The sequence below is a fragment of the Saccoglossus kowalevskii genome, chromosome 9, assembly GCF_978046115.1.
Source record: "Saccoglossus kowalevskii chromosome 9, keSacKowa6.1, whole genome shotgun sequence".
In the NCBI taxonomy this organism is placed as follows: domain Eukaryota; kingdom Metazoa; phylum Hemichordata; class Enteropneusta; family Harrimaniidae; genus Saccoglossus; species Saccoglossus kowalevskii.
The window spans coordinates 18137287-18159779 of NC_140649.1; the positions used below are offsets into that span (position 1 = coordinate 18137287).

The 22493-nt window shown below is 33.3% G+C and overlaps 1 protein-coding gene across 4 annotated transcripts in view; it reads right to left on the reverse strand.

Moving 5' to 3' along the window:
* LOC146738929 (uncharacterized) overlaps positions 1-21174 on the reverse strand; it is a 110684-nt gene extending 89510 nt beyond the window's left edge. For 2 of the 4 annotated variants that reach the window (XR_014930384.1, XM_085503246.1), the window contains exons 1-5: positions 21032-21174; positions 20694-20760; positions 19295-19404; positions 17007-17276; positions 15932-16046 (exon numbers count right to left, since the gene is read on the reverse strand). Coding sequence is in view for 3 of the 4 variants with exons in the window: in XM_085503246.1 (XP_085359372.1) it covers positions 15932-16046; positions 17007-17276; positions 19295-19385 (476 nt within the window). In the remaining variant the exon portion in view is untranslated. Of the gene's footprint in view, positions 1-15931; positions 16047-17006; positions 17277-19294; positions 19405-20693; positions 20844-21031 lie in introns of those variants that run through there. The other 2 variants (XM_085503247.1, XM_085503248.1) reach the window with 2 other exon arrangements.
* Between the last annotated feature and the right edge of the window lie 1319 nt (positions 21175-22493).

Sequence of the window (22493 nt, forward strand, 5' to 3'; positions counted from 1 at the left end):
TTATATGCATGAGATGTATGATCTGATGTGTGAAGTTTCAACTTTAGTTTGAAATCAGTCCAGGCATTTGTTTTATATGCATGGGATGTATGATCTGATGTGTGAAATTTGAATTTTAGTTTGAAATCAGTCCAGGCATGTGTTTTATATGCATGAGATGTATGATCTGATGTGTGAAGTTTGGATTTTAGTTTGAAATCAGTCCAGGCATGTGTTTTATATGCATGAGATGCATGATCTAATGTGTGAAGTTTCAACTTTAGTTTGAAATCAGTCCAGGCATGTGTTTTATATGCATGAGATGCATGATCTGATGTGTGAAGTTTCAACTTTAGTTTGAAATCAGTCCAGGCATGTGTTTTATATGCATGGGATGTATGATCTGATGTGTGAAATTTGAATTTTAGTTTGAAATCAGTCCAGGCATGTGTTTTATATGCATGAGATGTATGATCTGATGTGTGAAGTTTCAACTTTAGTTTGAAATCAGTCCAGGCATTTGCTTTATATGCATGAGATGCATGGTCTGATGTGTAAAATTTGAATTTTAGTTTGAAATCAGTCCAGGCATGTGTTTTATATGCATGAGATGCATAGTCTGATGTGTGAAATTTGAATTTTAGTTTGAAATCAGTCCAGGTATTTGCTTTATATGCATGAGATGCATGGTCTGATGTGTAAAATTTGAATTTTAGTTTGAAATCAGTCCAGGCATCTGTTTTATATGCATGAGATGCATGATATGATGTGTGAAATTTGAATTTTAGTTTGAAATCAGTCCAGGCATGTGTTTTATATGCATGAGATGTATGATCTGATGTGTGAAGTTTGAATTTTAGTTTGAAATCAGTCCAGGCATGTGTTTTATATGCATGAGATGCATGATCTGATGTGTGAAGTTTCAACTTTAGTTTGAAATCAGTCCAGGCATGTGTTTTATATGCATGAGATGCATGATATGATGTGTGAAATTTGAACTTTAGTTTGAAATCAGTCCAGGCATTTGTTTTATATGCAAGAGATGTATGATCTGATGTGTGAAGTTTGAATTTTAGTTTGAAATCAGTCCAGGCATGTGTTTTATATGCATGAGATGCATGATCTGATGTGTGAAATTTGAATTTTAGTTTGAAATCAGTCCAGGCATTTGTTTTATATACATGAGATGTATGATCTGATGTGTGAAATTTGAATTTTAGTTTGAAATCAGTCCAGGCATGTGTTTTATATGCATGAGATGTATGATCTGATGTGTGAAGTTTGAATTTTAGTTTGAAATCAGTCCAGGCATGTGTTTTATATGCATGAGATGCATGATCTAATGTGTGAAGTTTCAACTTTAGTTTGAAATCAGTCCAGGCATGTGTTTTATATGCATGAGATGTATGATCTGATGTGTGAAGTTTCAACTTTAGTTTGAAATCAGTCCAGGCATTTGCTTTATATGCATGAGATGCATGGTCTGATGTGTAAAATTTGAATTTTAGTTTGAAATCAGTCCAGGCATGTGTTTTATATGCATGAGATGCATAGTCTGATGTGTAAAATTTGAATTTTAGTTTGAAATCAGTCCAGGCATCTGTTTTATATGCATAAGATGCATAGTCTGATGTGTGAAATTTGAATTTTAGTTTGAAATCAGTCCAGGCATCTGTTTTATATGCATGAGATGTATGATCTGATGTGTGAAATTTGAATTTTAGTTTGAAATCAGTCCAGGCATGTGTTTTATATGCATGAGATGCATGGTCTGATGTGTGAAGTTTCAACTTTAGTTTGAAATCAGTCCAGGCATTTGTTTTATATGCATGAGATGTATGATCTGATGTGTGAAATTTGAATTTTAGTTTGAAATCAGTCCAGGCATGTGTTTTATATGCATGAGATGCATGGTCTGATGTGTGAAGTTTCAACTTTAGTTTGAAATCAGTCCAGGCATGTGTTTTATATGCATGAGATGCATGGTCTGATGTGTAAAATTTGAATTTTAGTCTGAAATCAGTCCAGGCATGTGTTTTATATGCATGAGATGGGCTTAGTCTTTTCCACGAAACGAAACGAAATGAAACGAAACCCAAACTCAAACCCTAACCCTAACCCTAACTCGCATTTTTGTTTTCATTGGCCCAATAATATCTGAGAAAATTTCACACTGTGAAATACGGACGTGACGATGTTTGAGGTCGTTCAAAATCTAAGGTTAGGGTTAGGGTTAGGGTTTCGTTTTGTTTCGTTTCGTTTTATTTTGTTTCATTTCGTTTCGTGGAAAAGACTAAGCCCATGAGATGCATGATATGATGTGTGAAGTTTCACCTTTAGTTTGAAATCAGTCCAGGCACTTGTTTTATATGCATGAGATGCATGATCTGATGTGTGAAGTTTCAACTTTAGTTTGAAATCAGTCCAGGCATGTGTTTTATATGCATGAGATGCATGATCTGATGTGTGAAGTTTCAACTTTAGTTTGAAATCAGTCCAGGCATGTGTTGTATATGCATGATATGATGTGTGAAGTTTGAACTTTAGTTTGAAATCTGTCCAGTCATTTGCTTTATATGCATGAGATGTATGATCTGATGTGTGAAATTTGAATTTTAGTTTGAAATCAGTCCAGGCATTTGTTTTATATGCATGAGATGCATAGTCTGATGTGTGAAATTTGAATTTTAGTTTGAAATCAGTCCAGGCATCTGTTTTATATGCATGAGATGCATGATCTGATGTGTGAAGTTTCAACTTTAGTTTGAAATCAGTCCAGGCATGTGTTGTATATGCATGATATGATGTGTGAAGTTTGAACTTTAGTTTGAAATATGTCCAGTCATTTGCTTTATATGCATGAGATGTATGATCTGATGTGTGAAATTTGAATTTTAGTTTGAAATCAGTCCAGGCATTTGTTTTATATACATGAGATTATGATCTGATGTGTGAAATTTGAATTTTAGTTTGAAATCAGTCCAGGCATGTGTTTTATATGCATGAGATGTATGATCAGATGTGTGAAGTTTGAATTTTAGTTTGAAATCAGTCCAGGCATGTGTTTTATATGCATGAGATGCATGATCTAATGTGTGAAGTTTCAACTTTAGTTTGAAATCAGTCCAGGCATGTGTTTTATATGCATGAGATGTATGATCTGATGTGTGAAGTTTCAACTTTAGTTTGAAATCAGTCCAGGCATTTGCTTTATATGCATGAGATGCATGGTCTGATGTGTAAAATTTGAATTTTAGTTTGAAATCAGTCCAGGCATGTGTTTTATATGCATGAGATGCATAGTCTGATGTGTGAAATTTGAATTTTAGTTTGAAATCAGTCCAGGCATTTGCTTTATATGCATGAGATGCATGGTCTGATGTGTAAAATTTGAATTTTAGTTTGAAATCAGTCCAGGCATCTGTTTTATATGCATAAGATGCATAGTCTGATGTGTGAAATTTGAATTTTAGTTTGAAATCAGTCCAGGCATCTGTTTTATATGCATGAGATGTATGATCTGATGTGTGAAATTTGAATTTTAGTTTGAAATCAGTCCAGGCATGTGTTTTATATGCATGAGATGCATGGTCTGATGTGTGAAGTTTCAACTTTAGTTTGAAATCAGTCCAGGCATTTGTTTTATATGCATGAGATGTATGATCTGATGTGTGAAATTTGAATTTTAGTTTGAAATCAGTCCAGGCATGTGTTTTATATGCATGAGATGCATGGTCTGATGTGTGAAGTTTCAACTTTAGTTTGAAATCAGTCCAGGCATGTGTTTTATATGCATGAGATGCATGGTCTGATGTGTAAAATTTGAATTTTAGTCTGAAATCAGTCCAGGCATGTGTTTTATATGCATGAGATGGGCTTAGTCTTTTCCACGAAACGAAACGAAATGAAACGAAACCCAAACTCAAACCCTAACCCTAACCCTAACTCGCATTTTTGTTTTCATTGGCCCAATAATATCTGAGAAAATTTCACACTGTGAAATACGGACGTGACGATGTTTGAGGTCGTTCAAAATCTAAGGTTAGGGTTAGGGTTAGGGTTTCGTTTTGTTTCGTTTCGTTTTATTTTGTTTCATTTCGTTTCGTGGAAAAGACTAAGCCCATGAGATGCATGATATGATGTGTGAAGTTTCACCTTTAGTTTGAAATCAGTCCAGGCACTTGTTTTATATGCATGAGATGCATGATCTGATGTGTGAAGTTTCAACTTTAGTTTGAAATCAGTCCAGGCATGTGTTTTATATGCATGAGATGCATGATCTGATGTGTGAAGTTTCAACTTTAGTTTGAAATCAGTCCAGGCATGTGTTGTATATGCATGATATGATGTGTGAAGTTTGAACTTTAGTTTGAAATCTGTCCAGTCATTTGCTTTATATGCATGAGATGTATGATCTGATGTGTGAAATTTGAATTTTAGTTTGAAATCAGTCCAGGCATTTGTTTTATATACATGAGATTATGATCTGATGTGTGAAATTTGAATTTTAGTTTGAAATCAGTCCAGGCATGTGTTTTATATGCATGAGATGTATGATCAGATGTGTGAAGTTTGAATTTTAGTTTGAAATCAGTCCAGGCATGTGTTTTATATGCATGAGATGCATGATCTAATGTGTGAAGTTTCAACTTTAGTTTGAAATCAGTCCAGGCATGTGTTTTATATGCATGAGATGTATGATCTGATGTGTGAAGTTTCAACTTTAGTTTGAAATCAGTCCAGGCATTTGCTTTATATGCATGAGATGCATGGTCTGATGTGTAAAATTTGAATTTTAGTTTGAAATCAGTCCAGGCATGTGTTTTATATGCATGAGATGCATAGTCTGATGTGTGAAATTTGAATTTTAGTTTGAAATCAGTCCAGGCATTTGCTTTATATGCATGAGATGCATGGTCTGATGTGTAAAATTTGAATTTTAGTTTGAAATCAGTCCAGGCATCTGTTTTATATGCATAAGATGCATAGTCTGATGTGTGAAATTTGAATTTTAGTTTGAAATCAGTCCAGGCATCTGTTTTATATGCATGAGATGTATGATCTGATGTGTGAAATTTGAATTTTAGTTTGAAATCAGTCCAGGCATGTGTTTTATATGCATGAGATGCATGGTCTGATGTGTGAAGTTTCAACTTTAGTTTGAAATCAGTCCAGGCATTTGTTTTATATGCATGAGATGTATGATCTGATGTGTGAAATTTGAATTTTAGTTTGAAATCAGTCCAGGCATGTGTTTTATATGCATGAGATGCATGGTCTGATGTGTGAAGTTTCAACTTTAGTTTGAAATCAGTCCAGGCATGTGTTTTATATGCATGAGATGCATGGTCTGATGTGTAAAATTTGAATTTTAGTCTGAAATCAGTCCAGGCATGTGTTTTATATGCATGAGATGGGCTTAGTCTTTTCCACGAAACGAAACGAAATGAAACGAAACCCAAACTCAAACCCTAACCCTAACCCTAACTCGCATTTTTGTTTTCATTGGCCCAATAATATCTGAGAAAATTTCACACTGTGAAATACGGACGTGACGATGTTTGAGGTCGTTCAAAATCTAAGGTTAGGGTTAGGGTTAGGGTTTCGTTTTGTTTCGTTTCGTTTTATTTTGTTTCATTTCGTTTCGTGGAAAAGACTAAGCCCATGAGATGCATGATATGATGTGTGAAGTTTCACCTTTAGTTTGAAATCAGTCCAGGCACTTGTTTTATATGCATGAGATGCATGATCTGATGTGTGAAGTTTCAACTTTAGTTTGAAATCAGTCCAGGCATGTGTTTTATATGCATGAGATGCATGATCTGATGTGTGAAGTTTCAACTTTAGTTTGAAATCAGTCCAGGCATGTGTTTTATATGCATGATATGATGTGTGAAGTTTGAACTTTAGTTTGAAATCTGTCCAGTCATTTGCTTTATATACATGAGATTATGATCTGATGTGTGAAATTTGAATTTTAGTTTGAAATCAGTCCAGGCATGTGTTTTATATGCATGAGATGTATGATCAGATGTGTGAAGTTTGAATTTTAGTTTGAAATCAGTCCAGGCATGTGTTTTATATGCATGAGATGCATGATCTAATGTGTGAAGTTTCAACTTTAGTTTGAAATCAGTCCAGGCATGTGTTTTATATGCATGAGATGTATGATCTGATGTGTGAAGTTTCAACTTTAGTTTGAAATCAGTCCAGGCATTTGCTTTATATGCATGAGATGCATGGTCTGATGTGTAAAATTTGAATTTTAGTTTGAAATCAGTCCAGGCATGTGTTTTATATGCATGAGATGCATAGTCTGATGTGTGAAATTTGAATTTTAGTTTGAAATCAGTCCAGGCATTTGCTTTATATGCATGAGATGCATGGTCTGATGTGTAAAATTTGAATTTTAGTTTGAAATCAGTCCAGGCATCTGTTTTATATGCATAAGATGCATAGTCTGATGTGTGAAATTTGAATTTTAGTTTGAAATCAGTCCAGGCATCTGTTTTATATGCATGAGATGTATGATCTGATGTGTGAAATTTGAATTTTAGTTTGAAATCAGTCCAGGCATGTGTTTTATATGCATGAGATGCATGGTCTGATGTGTGAAGTTTCAACTTTAGTTTGAAATCAGTCCAGGCATTTGTTTTATATGCATGAGATGTATGATCTGATGTGTGAAATTTGAATTTTAGTTTGAAATCAGTCCAGGCATGTGTTTTATATGCATGAGATGCATGGTCTGATGTGTGAAGTTTCAACTTTAGTTTGAAATCAGTCCAGGCATGTGTTTTATATGCATGAGATGCATGGTCTGATGTGTAAAATTTGAATTTTAGTCTGAAATCAGTCCAGGCATGTGTTTTATATGCATGAGATGGGCTTAGTCTTTTCCACGAAACGAAACGAAATGAAACGAAACCCAAACTCAAACCCTAACCCTAACCCTAACTCGCATTTTTGTTTTCATTGGCCCAATAATATCTGAGAAAATTTCACACTGTGAAATACGGACGTGACGATGTTTGAGGTCGTTCAAAATCTAAGGTTAGGGTTAGGGTTAGGGTTTCGTTTTGTTTCGTTTCGTTTTATTTTGTTTCATTTCGTTTCGTGGAAAAGACTAAGCCCATGAGATGCATGATATGATGTGTGAAGTTTCACCTTTAGTTTGAAATCAGTCCAGGCACTTGTTTTATATGCATGAGATGCATGATCTGATGTGTGAAGTTTCAACTTTAGTTTGAAATCAGTCCAGGCATGTGTTTTATATGCATGAGATGCATGATCTGATGTGTGAAGTTTCAACTTTAGTTTGAAATCAGTCCAGGCATGTGTTGTATATGCATGATATGATGTGTGAAGTTTGAACTTTAGTTTGAAATCTGTCCAGTCATTTGCTTTATATGCATGAGATGTATGATCTGATGTGTGAAATTTGAATTTTAGTTTGAAATCAGTCCAGGCATTTGTTTTATATACATGAGATTATGATCTGATGTGTGAAATTTGAATTTTAGTTTGAAATCAGTCCAGGCATGTGTTTTATATGCATGAGATGTATGATCAGATGTGTGAAGTTTGAATTTTAGTTTGAAATCAGTCCAGGCATGTGTTTTATATGCATGAGATGCATGATCTAATGTGTGAAGTTTCAACTTTAGTTTGAAATCAGTCCAGGCATGTGTTTTATATGCATGAGATGTATGATCTGATGTGTGAAGTTTCAACTTTAGTTTGAAATCAGTCCAGGCATTTGCTTTATATGCATGAGATGCATGGTCTGATGTGTAAAATTTGAATTTTAGTTTGAAATCAGTCCAGGCATGTGTTTTATATGCATGAGATGCATAGTCTGATGTGTGAAATTTGAATTTTAGTTTGAAATCAGTCCAGGCATTTGCTTTATATGCATGAGATGCATGGTCTGATGTGTAAAATTTGAATTTTAGTTTGAAATCAGTCCAGGCATCTGTTTTATATGCATAAGATGCATAGTCTGATGTGTGAAATTTGAATTTTAGTTTGAAATCAGTCCAGGCATCTGTTTTATATGCATGAGATGTATGATCTGATGTGTGAAATTTGAATTTTAGTTTGAAATCAGTCCAGGCATGTGTTTTATATGCATGAGATGCATGGTCTGATGTGTGAAGTTTCAACTTTAGTTTGAAATCAGTCCAGGCATTTGTTTTATATGCATGAGATGTATGATCTGATGTGTGAAATTTGAATTTTAGTTTGAAATCAGTCCAGGCATGTGTTTTATATGCATGAGATGCATGGTCTGATGTGTGAAGTTTCAACTTTAGTTTGAAATCAGTCCAGGCATGTGTTTTATATGCATGAGATGCATGGTCTGATGTGTAAAATTTGAATTTTAGTCTGAAATCAGTCCAGGCATGTGTTTTATATGCATGAGATGGGCTTAGTCTTTTCCACGAAACGAAACGAAATGAAACGAAACCCAAACTCAAACCCTAACCCTAACCCTAACTCGCATTTTTGTTTTCATTGGCCCAATAATATCTGAGAAAATTTCACACTGTGAAATACGGACGTGACGATGTTTGAGGTCGTTCAAAATCTAAGGTTAGGGTTAGGGTTAGGGTTTCGTTTTGTTTCGTTTCGTTTTATTTTGTTTCATTTCGTTTCGTGGAAAAGACTAAGCCCATGAGATGCATGATATGATGTGTGAAGTTTCACCTTTAGTTTGAAATCAGTCCAGGCACTTGTTTTATATGCATGAGATGCATGATCTGATGTGTGAAGTTTCAACTTTAGTTTGAAATCAGTCCAGGCATGTGTTTTATATGCATGAGATGCATGATCTGATGTGTGAAGTTTCAACTTTAGTTTGAAATCAGTCCAGGCATGTGTTTTATATGCATGATATGATGTGTGAAGTTTGAACTTTAGTTTGAAATCTGTCCAGTCATTTGCTTTATATGCATGAGATGTATGATCTGATGTGTGAAATTTGAATTTTAGTTTGAAATCAGTCCAGGCATTTGTTTTATATGCATGAGATGCATGATCTGATGTGTGAAGTTTCAACTTTAGTTTGAAATCAGTCCAGGCATGTGTTTTATATGCATGAGATGCATGATCTGATGTGTGAAGTTTCAACTTTAGTTTGAAATCAGTCCAGGCATGTGTTTTATATGCATGATATGATGTGTGAAGTTTGAATTTTAGTTTGAAATCAGTCCAGGCATTTGTTTTATATGCATGAGATGTATGATCTGATGTGTGAAGTTTGAATTTTAGTTTGAAATCAGTCCAGGCATGTGTTTTATATGCATGGGATGTATGATCTGATGTGTGAAGTTTGAATTTTAGTTTGAAATCAGTCCAGGCATGTGTTTTATATGCATGAGATGTATGATCTGATGTGTGAAGTTTGAATTTTAGTTTGAAATCAGTCCAGGCATGTGTTTTATATGCATGAGATGTATGATCTGATGTGTGAAATTTGAATTTCAGTTTGAAATCAGTCCAGGCATTTGTTTTATATGCATGAGATGCATGATCTGATGTGTGAAATTTGAATTTTAGTTTGAAATCAGTCCAGGCATGTGTTTTATATGCATGAGATGTATGATCTGATGTGTGAAGTTTCAACTTTAGTTTGAAATCAGTCCAGGCATGTGTTTTATATGCATGGGATGTATGATATGATGTGTGAAGTTTGAATTTTAGTTTGAAATCAGTCCAGGCATTTGTTTTATATGCATGAGATGCATGATATGATGTGTGAAGTTTCAACTTTAGTTTGAAATCAGTCCAGGCATGTGTTTTATATGCATGATATGATGTGTGAAGTTTGAACTTTAGTTTGAAATCTGTCCAGTCATTTGCTTTATATGCATGAGATGTATGATCTGATGTGTGAAATTTGAATTTTAGTTTGAAATCAGTCCAGGCATTTGTTTTATATGCATGAGATGTATGATCTGATGTGTGAAATTTGAATTTTAGTTTGAAATCAGTCCAGGCATGTGTTTTATATGCATGAGATGTATGATCTGATGTGTGAAGTTTGAATTTTAGTTTGAAATCAGTCCAGGCATTTGTTTTATATGCATGAGATGCATGATCTGATGTGTGAAGTTTCAACTTTAGTTTGAAATCAGTCCAGGCATGTGTTTTATATGCATGATATGATGTGTGAAGTTTGAACTTTAGTTTGAAATCTGTCCAGTCATTTGCTTTATATGCATGAGATGTATGATCTGATGTGTGAAATTTGAATTTTAGTTTGAAATCAGTCCAGGCATTTGTTTTATATGCATGAGATGCATGATCTGATGTGTGAAGTTTCAACTTTAGTTTGAAATCAGTCCAGGCATGTGTTTTATATGCATGAGATGCATGATCTGATGTGTGAAGTTTCAACTTTAGTTTGAAATCAGTCCAGGCATGTGTTTTATATGCATGATATGATGTGTGAAGTTTGAATTTTAGTTTGAAATCAGTCCAGGCATTTGTTTTATATGCATGAGATGTATGATCTGATGTGTGAAGTTTGAATTTTAGTTTGAAATCAGTCCAGGCATGTGTTTTATATGCATGGGATGTATGATCTGATGTGTGAAGTTTGAATTTTAGTTTGAAATCAGTCCAGGCATGTGTTTTATATGCATGAGATGTATGATCTGATGTGTGAAGTTTGAATTTTAGTTTGAAATCAGTCCAGGCATGTGTTTTATATGCATGAGATGTATGATCTGATGTGTGAAATTTGAATTTCAGTTTGAAATCAGTCCAGGCATTTGTTTTATATGCATGAGATGCATGATCTGATGTGTGAAATTTGAATTTTAGTTTGAAATCAGTCCAGGCATGTGTTTTATATGCATGAGATGTATGATCTGATGTGTGAAGTTTCAACTTTAGTTTGAAATCAGTCCAGGCATGTGTTTTATATGCATGGGATGTATGATATGATGTGTGAAGTTTGAATTTTAGTTTGAAATCAGTCCAGGCATTTGTTTTATATGCATGAGATGCATGATATGATGTGTGAAGTTTCAACTTTAGTTTGAAATCAGTCCAGGCATGTGTTTTATATGCATGATATGATGTGTGAAGTTTGAACTTTAGTTTGAAATCTGTCCAGTCATTTGCTTTATATGCATGAGATGTATGATCTGATGTGTGAAATTTGAATTTTAGTTTGAAATCAATCCAGGCATTTGTTTTATATGCATGAGATGTATGATCTGATGTGTGAAATTGGAATTTTAGTTTGAAATCAGTCCAGGCATGTGTTTTATATGCATGAGATGTATGATCTGATGTGTGAAGTTTGAATTTTAGTTTGAAATCAGTCCAGGCATTTGTTTTATATGCATGAGATGCATGATCTGATGTGTGAAGTTTCAACTTTAGTTTGAAATCAGTCCAGGCATGTGTTTTATATGCATGAGATGCATGATCTGATGTGTGAAGTTTCAACTTTAGTTTGAAATCAGTCCAGGCATGTGTTTTATATGCATGGGATGTATGATATGATGTGTGAAGTTTGAATTTTAGTTTGAAATCAGTCCAGGCATTTGTTTTATATGCATGAGATGCATGATATGATGTGTGAAGTTTGAATTTTAGCTTGAAATCAGTCCAGGCATTTGTTTTATATGCATGAGATGCATGATCTGATGTGTGAAGTTTCAACTTTAGTTTGAAATCAGTCCAGGCATGTGTTTTATATGCATGAGATGCATGATCTGATGTGTGAAGTTTCAACTTTAGTTTGAAATCAATCCAGGCATGTGTTTTATATGCATGATATGATGTGTGAAGTTTGAACTTTAGTTTGAAATCTGTCCAGTCATTTGCTTTATATGCATGAGATGTATGATCTGATGTGTGAAATTTGAATTTTAGTTTGAAATCAGTCCAGGCATTTGTTTTATATGCATGGGATGTATGATCTGATGTGTGAAATTTGAATTTTAGTTTGAAATCAGTCCAGGCATGTGTTTTATATGCATGAGATGTATGATCTGATGTGTGAAGTTTGGATTTTAGTTTGAAATCAGTCCAGGCATGTGTTTTATATGCATGAGATGCATGATCTAATGTGTGAAGTTTCAACTTTAGTTTGAAATCAGTCCAGGCATGTGTTTTATATGCATGAGATGTATGATCTGATGTGTGAAATTTGAATTTTAGTTTGAAATCAGTCCAGGCATTTGTTTTATATGCATGAGATGCATGATCTGATGTGTGAAGTTTCAACTTTAGTTTGAAATCAGTCCAGGCATGTGTTTTATATGCATGAGATGCATGATCTGATGTGTGAAGTTTCAACTTTAGTTTGAAATCAGTCCAGGCATGTGTTTTATATGCATGATATGATGTGTGAAGTTTGAACTTTAGTTTGAAATCTGTCCAGTCATTTGCTTTATATGCATGAGATGTATGATCTGATGTGTGAAATTTGAATTTTAGTTTGAAATCAGTCCAGGCATTTGTTTTATATGCATGAGATGTATGATCTGATGTGTGAAATTTGAATTTTAGTTTGAAATCAGTCCAGGCATGTGTTTTATATGCATGAGATGTATGATCTGATGTGTGAAGTTTGAATTTTAGTTTGAAATCAGTCCAGGCATGTGTTTTATATGCATGAGATGCATGATCTAATGTGTGAAGTTTCAACTTTAGTTTGAAATCAGTCCAGGCATGTGTTTTATATGCATGAGATGTATGATCTGATGTGTGAAGTTTGAATTTTAGTTTGAAATCAGTCCAGGCATGTGTTTTATATGCATGAGATGCATGATCTAATGTGTGAAGTTTCAACTTTAGTTTGAAATCAGTCCAGGCATGTGTTTTATATGCATGGGATGTATGATCTGATGTGTGAAATTTGAATTTTAGTTTGAAATCAGTCCAGGCATGTGTTTTATATGCATGAGATGTATGATCTGATGTGTGAAATTTGAATTTTAGTTTGAAATCAGTCCAGGCATTTGTTTTATATGCATGGGATGTATGATCTGATGTGTGAAATTTGAATTTTAGTTTGAAATCAGTTCAGACATGTGTTTTATATGCATGAGATGTATGATCTGATGTGTGAAATTTGAATTTTAGTTTGAAATCAGTCCAGGCATTTGTTTTATATGCATGGGATGTATGATCTGATGTGTGAAATTTGAATTTTAGTTTGAAATCAGTCCAGGCATGTGTTTTATATGCATGAGATGTATGATCTGATGTGTGAAGTTTCAACTTTAGTTTGAAATCAGTCCAGGCATTTGCTTTATATGCATGAGATGCATGGTCTGATGTGTAAAATTTGAATTTTAGTTTGAAATCAGTCCAGGCATGTGTTTTATATGCATGAGATGCATAGTCTGATGTGTGAAATTTGAATTTTAGTTTGAAATCAGTCCAGGCATGTGCTTTATATGCATGAGATGCATGATATGATGTGTGAAATTTGAACTTTAGTTTGAAATCAGTCCAGGCATTTGTTTTATATGCATGAGATGTATGATCTGATGTGTGAAGTTTGAATTTTAGTTTGAAATCAGTCCAGGCATGTGTTTTATATGCATGAGATGCATGATCTGATGTGTGAAGTTTGAATTTTAGTTTGAAATCAGTCCAGGCATGTGTTTTATATGCATGAGATGCATAGTCTGATGTGTGAAATTTGAATTTTAGTTTGAAATCAGTCCAGGCATCTGTTTTATATGCATGAGATGCATGATCTGATGTGTGAAGTTTCAACTTTAGTTTGAAATCAGTCCAGGCATGTGTTGTATATGCATGATATGATGTGTGAAGTTTGAACTTTAGTTTGAAATCTGTCCAGTCATTTGCTTTATATGCATGAGATGTATGATCTGATGTGTGAAATTTGAATTTTAGTTTGAAATCAGTCCAGGCATTTGTTTTATATACATGAGATTATGATCTGATGTGTGAAATTTGAATTTTAGTTTGAAATCAGTCCAGGCATGTGTTTTATATGCATGAGATGTATGATCAGATGTGTGAAGTTTGAATTTTAGTTTGAAATCAGTCCAGGCATGTGTTTTATATGCATGAGATGCATGATCTAATGTGTGAAGTTTCAACTTTAGTTTGAAATCAGTCCAGGCATGTGTTTTATATGCATGAGATGTATGATCTGATGTGTGAAGTTTCAACTTTAGTTTGAAATCAGTCCAGGCATTTGCTTTATATGCATGAGATGCATGGTCTGATGTGTAAAATTTGAATTTTAGTTTGAAATCAGTCCAGGCATGTGTTTTATATGCATGAGATGCATAGTCTGATGTGTGAAATTTGAATTTTAGTTTGAAATCAGTCCAGGCATTTGCTTTATATGCATGAGATGCATGGTCTGATGTGTAAAATTTGAATTTTAGTTTGAAATCAGTCCAGGCATCTGTTTTATATGCATAAGATGCATAGTCTGATGTGTGAAATTTGAATTTTAGTTTGAAATCAGTCCAGGCATCTGTTTTATATGCATGAGATGTATGATCTGATGTGTGAAATTTGAATTTTAGTTTGAAATCAGTCCAGGCATGTGTTTTATATGCATGAGATGCATGGTCTGATGTGTGAAGTTTCAACTTTAGTTTGAAATCAGTCCAGGCATTTGTTTTATATGCATGAGATGTATGATCTGATGTGTGAAATTTGAATTTTAGTTTGAAATCAGTCCAGGCATGTGTTTTATATGCATGAGATGCATGGTCTGATGTGTGAAGTTTCAACTTTAGTTTGAAATCAGTCCAGGCATGTGCTTTATATGCATGAGATGCATGGTCTGATGTGTAAAATTTGAATTTTAGTCTGAAATCAGTCCAGGCATGTGTTTTATATGCATGAGATGGGCTTAGTCTTTTCCACGAAACGAAACGAAATGAAACGAAACCCAAACTCAAACCCTAACCCTAACCCTAACTCGCATTTTTGTTTTCATTGGCCCAATAATATCTGAGAAAATTTCACACTGTGAAATACGGACGTGACGATGTTTGAGGTCGTTCAAAATCTAAGGTTAGGGTTAGGGTTAGGGTTTCGTTTTGTTTCGTTTCGTTTTATTTTGTTTCATTTCGTTTCGTGGAAAAGACTAAGCCCATGAGATGCATGATATGATGTGTGAAGTTTCACCTTTAGTTTGAAATCAGTCCAGGCACTTGTTTTATATGCATGAGATGTATGATCTGATGTGTGAAATTTGAATTTTAGTTTGAAATCAGTCCAGGCATTTGTTTTATATGCATGAGACGCATGGTCTGATGTGTGAAGTTTGAACTAACTTTAGTTTGAAATCAGTTCAGGCATTTGTTTTATATGCATGAGATGTATGATCAGATGTGTGAAGTTTGAGCTTTAGTTTGAAATCAGTCCAGGCATGTATGCGATATGGCATTGTGGAACTGTATTCGTTTAAACAAGATGACCACCAGTCAACCATTAGGCATTTAATTACGACAAAAATGCATGTGCATTTGTTTGATATATGATGTCAATGGGAGGTTTGAACTTGATCAGTCCAGATGTCAGATACATGTTTGAGAAATGATGATCTGTTGGAAATTTGTGATTTTGTTTTGTCATCAAATTATTAAATAGCACCATGTATAAATTTTTACGGTATTAAGCTTAGCGTTTTTACCAAAAATAAACTAAATTAATCAAGACAGGATCGAGAAATCATACTGTATACACAAAATATGACCACCTGTTCATTTTAAATCAAAAAATCTAAAAACCATGCAGCCATGCAACGCATACATTTTTTGTCATGCATTCTTGACTACTAAACAAGCATGGTCCACAGGTTATATGTGATGTTATATTTATCAGAAAAGTTTGAACAACACATGTGTCATGCAAGATTCTCATTGTAATTTTTGTCTTATAAATCCTTGCTTAAAGTCAGTATTTTAGAATCATGTATAAGACTACTTACTTTGGTTTCCAGGAAAAACTATAATTACTCGGTAGATTTGAATTAAATTCATTCCATGTACAGTAGATTTCAATATGATTAGTCGATGTACATCTCATGGTTGCATTGGGTTTCACTGACAAAATAAATTATTTTATTAATTATAAGTAGATTAAAACATTTAATAATTTATATATACAGTGAATTTCATGAAGGCATGATTGTTTTATGGAAATTTATAATTAATTTATAAAGTATTTATAAAACAAATACAATTTACCATGAAAGATCCTAAGCATTTCATTCAAGTCCAAAGAATATATTTTTATCAGTTGTAAAGGCCATTTGGTAACACTCATTTCCCATGAGTCTTTGTTGTTTTCATCATTGGCCAATTTATTGTCATGTACTCATTAACGTGTTGTGATTGGTCAAGTTGTTTCAAATCATCAATTTGAAATTTATACCAAGAATTTTGTATTATAAACTATATATCATATTTGCATACAGACATGTTGTACTAAAATATAATAAATGCATGTTTTTCTAATTCAAAACAAGGTAAAAAAGTATGTTTTTTTTGTTTCAATAAAGTAACATAATTATTAAATATAGATGCAAGTCATTGACTTTTGTGATTTTTTTCACAGTATGAAATATTGAAAATATGCAAAAATGGCATTATTTCATAAGAAATAAATAGTACATTCGGCATTTGTAAGAATTTCCCAATGATTTGTAAAGTGAAGGCAGCTCTAAACATTCCAGTAAAAAGCACACAGTGGATCCACTATGGATACACTGTCCTGAAGCTCAATGTAAAAATTTAAAAAAAGTGGGCAGGACACACACGATAGGCTAAAAACAGCAAAATGCAAAATAAAAGGAACTAGTAGTGGTCAACAATAATTTTTAACATTTATTATACCTAAATATGATTTTTCACCATGTGTACAAACATAATTAATTCTGAGTTTTGCCAAAACATTTTTATGGGAAGTGTTAGTAAATGAATACAAAAAAATCATTTTTATGGATGTTTAACATATTTTTTGTGCAAAAATAATTTGTAATAATTTATGATATAAATACTTACACCCGACTATGACATGTGTCTTTGCATAATTACTTTCGTCTGACATCATTTTACATGAGTAGTTGCCAGAATGACTCAACTTGGCTTCTTCAATAATAAGTAGCAATGTCTTATTGTCTTTTATATGATACTCCTTTTCTGGTATTTTGATTTCATTGAAACACCATGCTAAGTCATTTACTGTATATGGACTAGTAACATTCAATGAACACTCTAGATACAGCTGGGAACCCCTCTCTATCACTGTGTTTTCTAGCGTAATACTCGGCACTATAGAATAAAATACAAATATCAATCAATGATTGATTCATTTATGTAAATGAAAAACAATTCATTTTACATGACATATAACATATGACCTGTTTTGGGGACTAATTTATTGCCTGCGTCAGAATACATACTTTAGTAATGGTGTTATATGTCACCTTTCCACCTGAGTGTATTAATATGTAAAAAGTAGTGCCTTTAGTATAACTAAACTTGATAGATGTAAATATCTAACAAACTCATTGGTGCCTAATTTGTTTAATTATTTCAAGGGACATAATTTCCATCTTTATTCAAAGTAATTCAGATATTTTAGTATAAAAACAAATGCCTCATCTCAGAAAAAAAGTGCTGCATTTAGACGTGAATAGATTCATTGTCGCATACGACTTGTTTACCACTTCCGTGTGACTGAGAATGTTCTAGAACCGTACTGTGTCTGGGTGGAATTTTTAGAAGTTGGTTGAATAGGTAATAGGACACTGTAGAAAGCAATAGAAGGTAATGGAACATTCTAGAAATTTGTAGTAAGTTCCAGACTCATTATGTATGCTGATGTAATGGTCTATTTATAGACAGTGTGGGTATATATAGGGGAGTTGTTCAGCACTGAGATCAGATCGGAGATCTCGTTGAATTGTATTGGAGTTTAAGTATCTAGTTATTGGAGTAGTGGAGTTTTACTGCGTTATTGTACTTGATGTTTGCAGAGTATAATAATACCAGTACCAGTTGAAACCTCATCTGTTGGCTCCGTGTTCGTATGTTATCATCGCCGCCAGGGAAGTCTTTCTGTTACTGTTGCCATTTTGGTATTTGAACCATCACACCTGTACTATACCAATTACGGTAATATTACGTTGCGTGTGACATTCATAAAACATGCAAGATAACAGAAAATCTAAGCTGGCTTTTGTCGAGTATTTTGTACAGGTGTCTGTCAAAAATTTATGATTCACTGAGACAAATATGAACTGCCTTATTATATTCATTGTGTGACTACTGTATTATTTGAAAAGTAAAAAAAAAACGCTCTCTATGAAAAGCTATTATGTTGAAAGCTCTGCTTTGTATGCAAATCAACTTAAATAGTTAGTTGGTGTCCAGTGGAGGGAGAAGTCAACAGTACTGTTGCCTCTTGAGAATCTACATCTTCAAACACTGCAATCTTTGTTTCTAAAGTGCGTTTTTAAATTAGTATTATAAAATCTCTATCATTCTGTTCTAATAGCTGAAACAATACATATATTTTAGTACAATTTTCTTTTCAAAATGTGGATGCAACATTTTGCTGTTTATGTATTTTTTATGTATTGTTTTTGATTTGATAACTTTTGACTAAACAGATTTTCTATTAGCTTCAGATCTTGATCATAGGAGTGTTTATATTGATTTTCTGACATCTAGTTTTCTGTAAACATTTTATTGGTAGGTTTGCAAATGTGTATCAGACTGTGCAAAAACTCTCTCCATGAGTCTAGTATTTCCATGGGAGATACATTACGAACGATATTATTACAAGATAAATGATTTGCTTCATTGAACACATACAACAATGCATATTTCCACTGAGATCAGTGACCTTTGAATGTGTATCACCAGTGATCAGTCAAGTAGAAACTGTCAAAACAGTTTATCAGATTTTCCCAATTTTTGCATGATATTTTCACACAGGACATCTGTCGTTCATACTCGGGGAAGACTTTATACTGATGAATAAGGTGACCAAGTTTAATAAAGTTTGAAATAGAATTAGTAAAGTTATTGTGCACACAATAACAATTATTAACGATGACGCCAGACAGAAATTTTTCCCTTAATATACCTTTCCCTTCCATCTTTGATGTTACGGGCAAGGTAAAACTGGCAGAATATACAAGAAGTTGAAACGTAAAAACTCTCTGGTTTCTTTGATGTTTCATTTGTTCCTGAGTCAAAACATCACAACACAACACATGACACAACATAACATTTCATAACATGACACATATGTCTTAACATAGGACATGACATTCACTTACCTGCATGAACACATGGTGAACTGTACCAACATAACAACATACATACACTGGTCAACAGAGACATATACCAACTATGAAGTGTGAATGCCATATTGTCTTCTTTGTTAGATCTATAAGAAAGCAAGAAAGAAATTAATAATTTATATTTTGGCAATTTCATATTAATTTTCTATTTATTTTTAATTTTCTATTAATTTCTAGTTAATATAGCCATTTTTTTACTCAAAAATTTAACCATTGGTCAAGTTTCCAGCAACAGATATATAATATAAAAATGCGACGACTTGCTATAGCTTAACGATACACCGAAGAAAAACATGCCCTTAAATAACCTGACTATAAAACATTACATCATGTAATGATTAATTATTCATGATGCTTTATTCAAACAAACAAATGAAAACATAAACAAAAATGGCAACAGACATATTTAAATTGTTGCGGTGTTGAAATAATTTTCTCAGGCCTTTGAGCAGGCAATAAACTTTCTCAGGATATATCATCAAAAATTACAGCAAAGTAACACAGTTGAAAGTCAGTGTCTTTTAATCAGGACTAAGAATACATTATATTTCATAGAGAATGAAGTAACTATTTGTAGAAATGTCGATAAAAGACAGTATATCCAATTACAAATTTGTAAAACATGTATAAAGATATTACCTATTACCCATGATTCTGTCTCCCTCAAATAAGATCAATTTATGCGAAACATGTTTTCAAAACGACTCTAATTATTTGTTTACAGAAATATATAATTTAGTTGTATCGTTTATTCAATTTGGCATGAATTAACACATTAATTTCTTAGCAGTGGTAAAAATATTGTTTAATAATAGGTCAAAGGTGAAGTGCAACGGTATTCACCCACTAATACATTGTTCAATTGGTATTTTAAATTATTCAAATGTTTATGTTAAAATATTCACGTCTTCATGTGAGCCACAGTTCGCAGCACAGTTACTATCTGAATGGTAAACATGGGTGCAGTCAAGTTACGTTCTATTATGGTTGTAACATTAGTTATGTTACAAAATATTGGCATTTGGCCAATTTCTTTTTTTTTTTCAGGCATGTATTCATAAAAATGTAGGAAATGGGTTTGTTGTCACTAATTGAATTGTAAACAAATCCATAGTGCGCCTAAATTGCAGACTATAAACAGTGATTGTCTTTCTGCTCATCTGTACGAAATTGACATTAAACTCACTCCTCACCAAAATTATGTTGATTTGGTTCAAAATTAACAAAAAAGTAACAGAAAATATATAAAAAATGTAAAAATTTTGCACCTCCCCAAAATGTTGGCTGCTAAAGAATAGTGCTTGAAAAGTTGACTACTCATAATAGAAGATACTTGGAGGTGGGGTAGTGAATAAATAAAGCTTTACAAACTCACTCGATACTGTAGGCGTACAATATGGCTTGTGTTCTCACTGGCGAGTGTAGTCACGGTCGACTGACACCTGTAAGAGCACGTATACATGATGCAACTTTTGAAAAAAAAAGAAACATTAACAAAAACAAATAAAGGTAAGACAGCTTTGTAGGTCGAAATCAGGAGCAAGGAAATCACAGATATGAAGTTTGTAAGTTAGAGATCGCCTTTAGGTTAATACTTCGTCACATGAGGTATAACACGTAACTTATGTTCAGCATAACTACACCATGAACCGAAAGTCGTCGTTCAAATAATATGGCCGGTACACATATTATAATAAAATCACATCACAGTACCTGTTGGCAGCATATATATGTCTGTAACGATCCAATACATTTTAGGATCAACAATTATAGTCAGTAATTTGCCAACAAATAAGGTCACCAGGACGGTAACTAAAAAGACCTCGTCAACACAAACTCTACTTCCTTGTATAGTTACGCCCTCTGTGGTTAAAATTGTTTTCTCTTTTCCTTTGTTTTGCCCAGTGCAAAACGTACTGATAGTTTGTTATTTATCAACTCCAGAACAACTGATTACATCGTTGGTTCCAGCTCGTATTGAGACGCTGAATTGTTCGAGTTACGGTACATCGAGTTACACAAATGACCACACTCTTTTTTTAGAAACCACATCGACTTTTGAGAAACCGTGTCCGAACTTTATATAAACTGTTAACCGAACATCGAGTTACGGGCAACTTAGATTCGTTGTTTTGTTTAATGTTCAAATTTAATAACCCGAACTTTAATTAATAATTAACCGAACTTCGATTTACGGGAAACATCAAACGTTAAACAAATGTATGTTGCCCGTAACTCAAAGTGTTAATTTAAGTTCAAGTTACTAAATGTGGAAGTTAAACAACATTAGCAATTTATATTGCCTGTAACTCGAAGTTCGGTTAACTGTTAATAAAAGTTCGAGTTACTAAATTTGAACGTTAAACAAAACAACAAATCTAAGTTGCCCGTAACTCGAAGTTCGGTTGAACACAGAGTAATAATTTGGGCGTGATTCTGCAAAAGCAGGCGTGGTCATTTTTGTAACACGTTTTTTTTTTGGAACTCGATGTTCGTAACTCTATATCCGTAATTCGAACAATTCAACATCTTGTTCGTATTGTGTTTCGATTCTCACATGAAATGAATTAAATGTAAGATATTTGTAAACATGATAAAATCAACTATGTCACTATGTATAACTGTATAAAACAGCTTGGTATGTGTTGACCTTTACTTATTTACACCATTATTAATAATAACTTTATTACACAGCTATAACATATGAGGATACACACATTATAGTAATTAAAACACAACATCATAACAAAAGATAACAGACGGAATGAGGTACAAAGCCATTCCATACCTGGTAAATTTATTTTATTGATGACTTTCTGATATAACAGTTTACCAATACAACTGAGTATACTTCTTCTATTTTAGGCCAAAAAAACAAAAACAACTTATCTTGCCCTAAAGTCGGAAAATTGAAAAATTGGCCCGGTCGGTCAGATTTTTGTTTTAAACTCATGAAAACTAAGGGTATCGTAAATAACCGAGTTATATGGGGAAAAAACACGACCCGATATTTCATATTTTTCGGTCGGTCGCTGACGGCAACAAAACATTCATAAATTGTATTCTTGAAAATGGAATGTTGTTGTTCACAAATTACTGAAAATCAATGTTCTATTACAGTTAATTATATGCATTCCATTCCTGCAATAGTTATGGCTTTGCAGTTTCAAAGTAT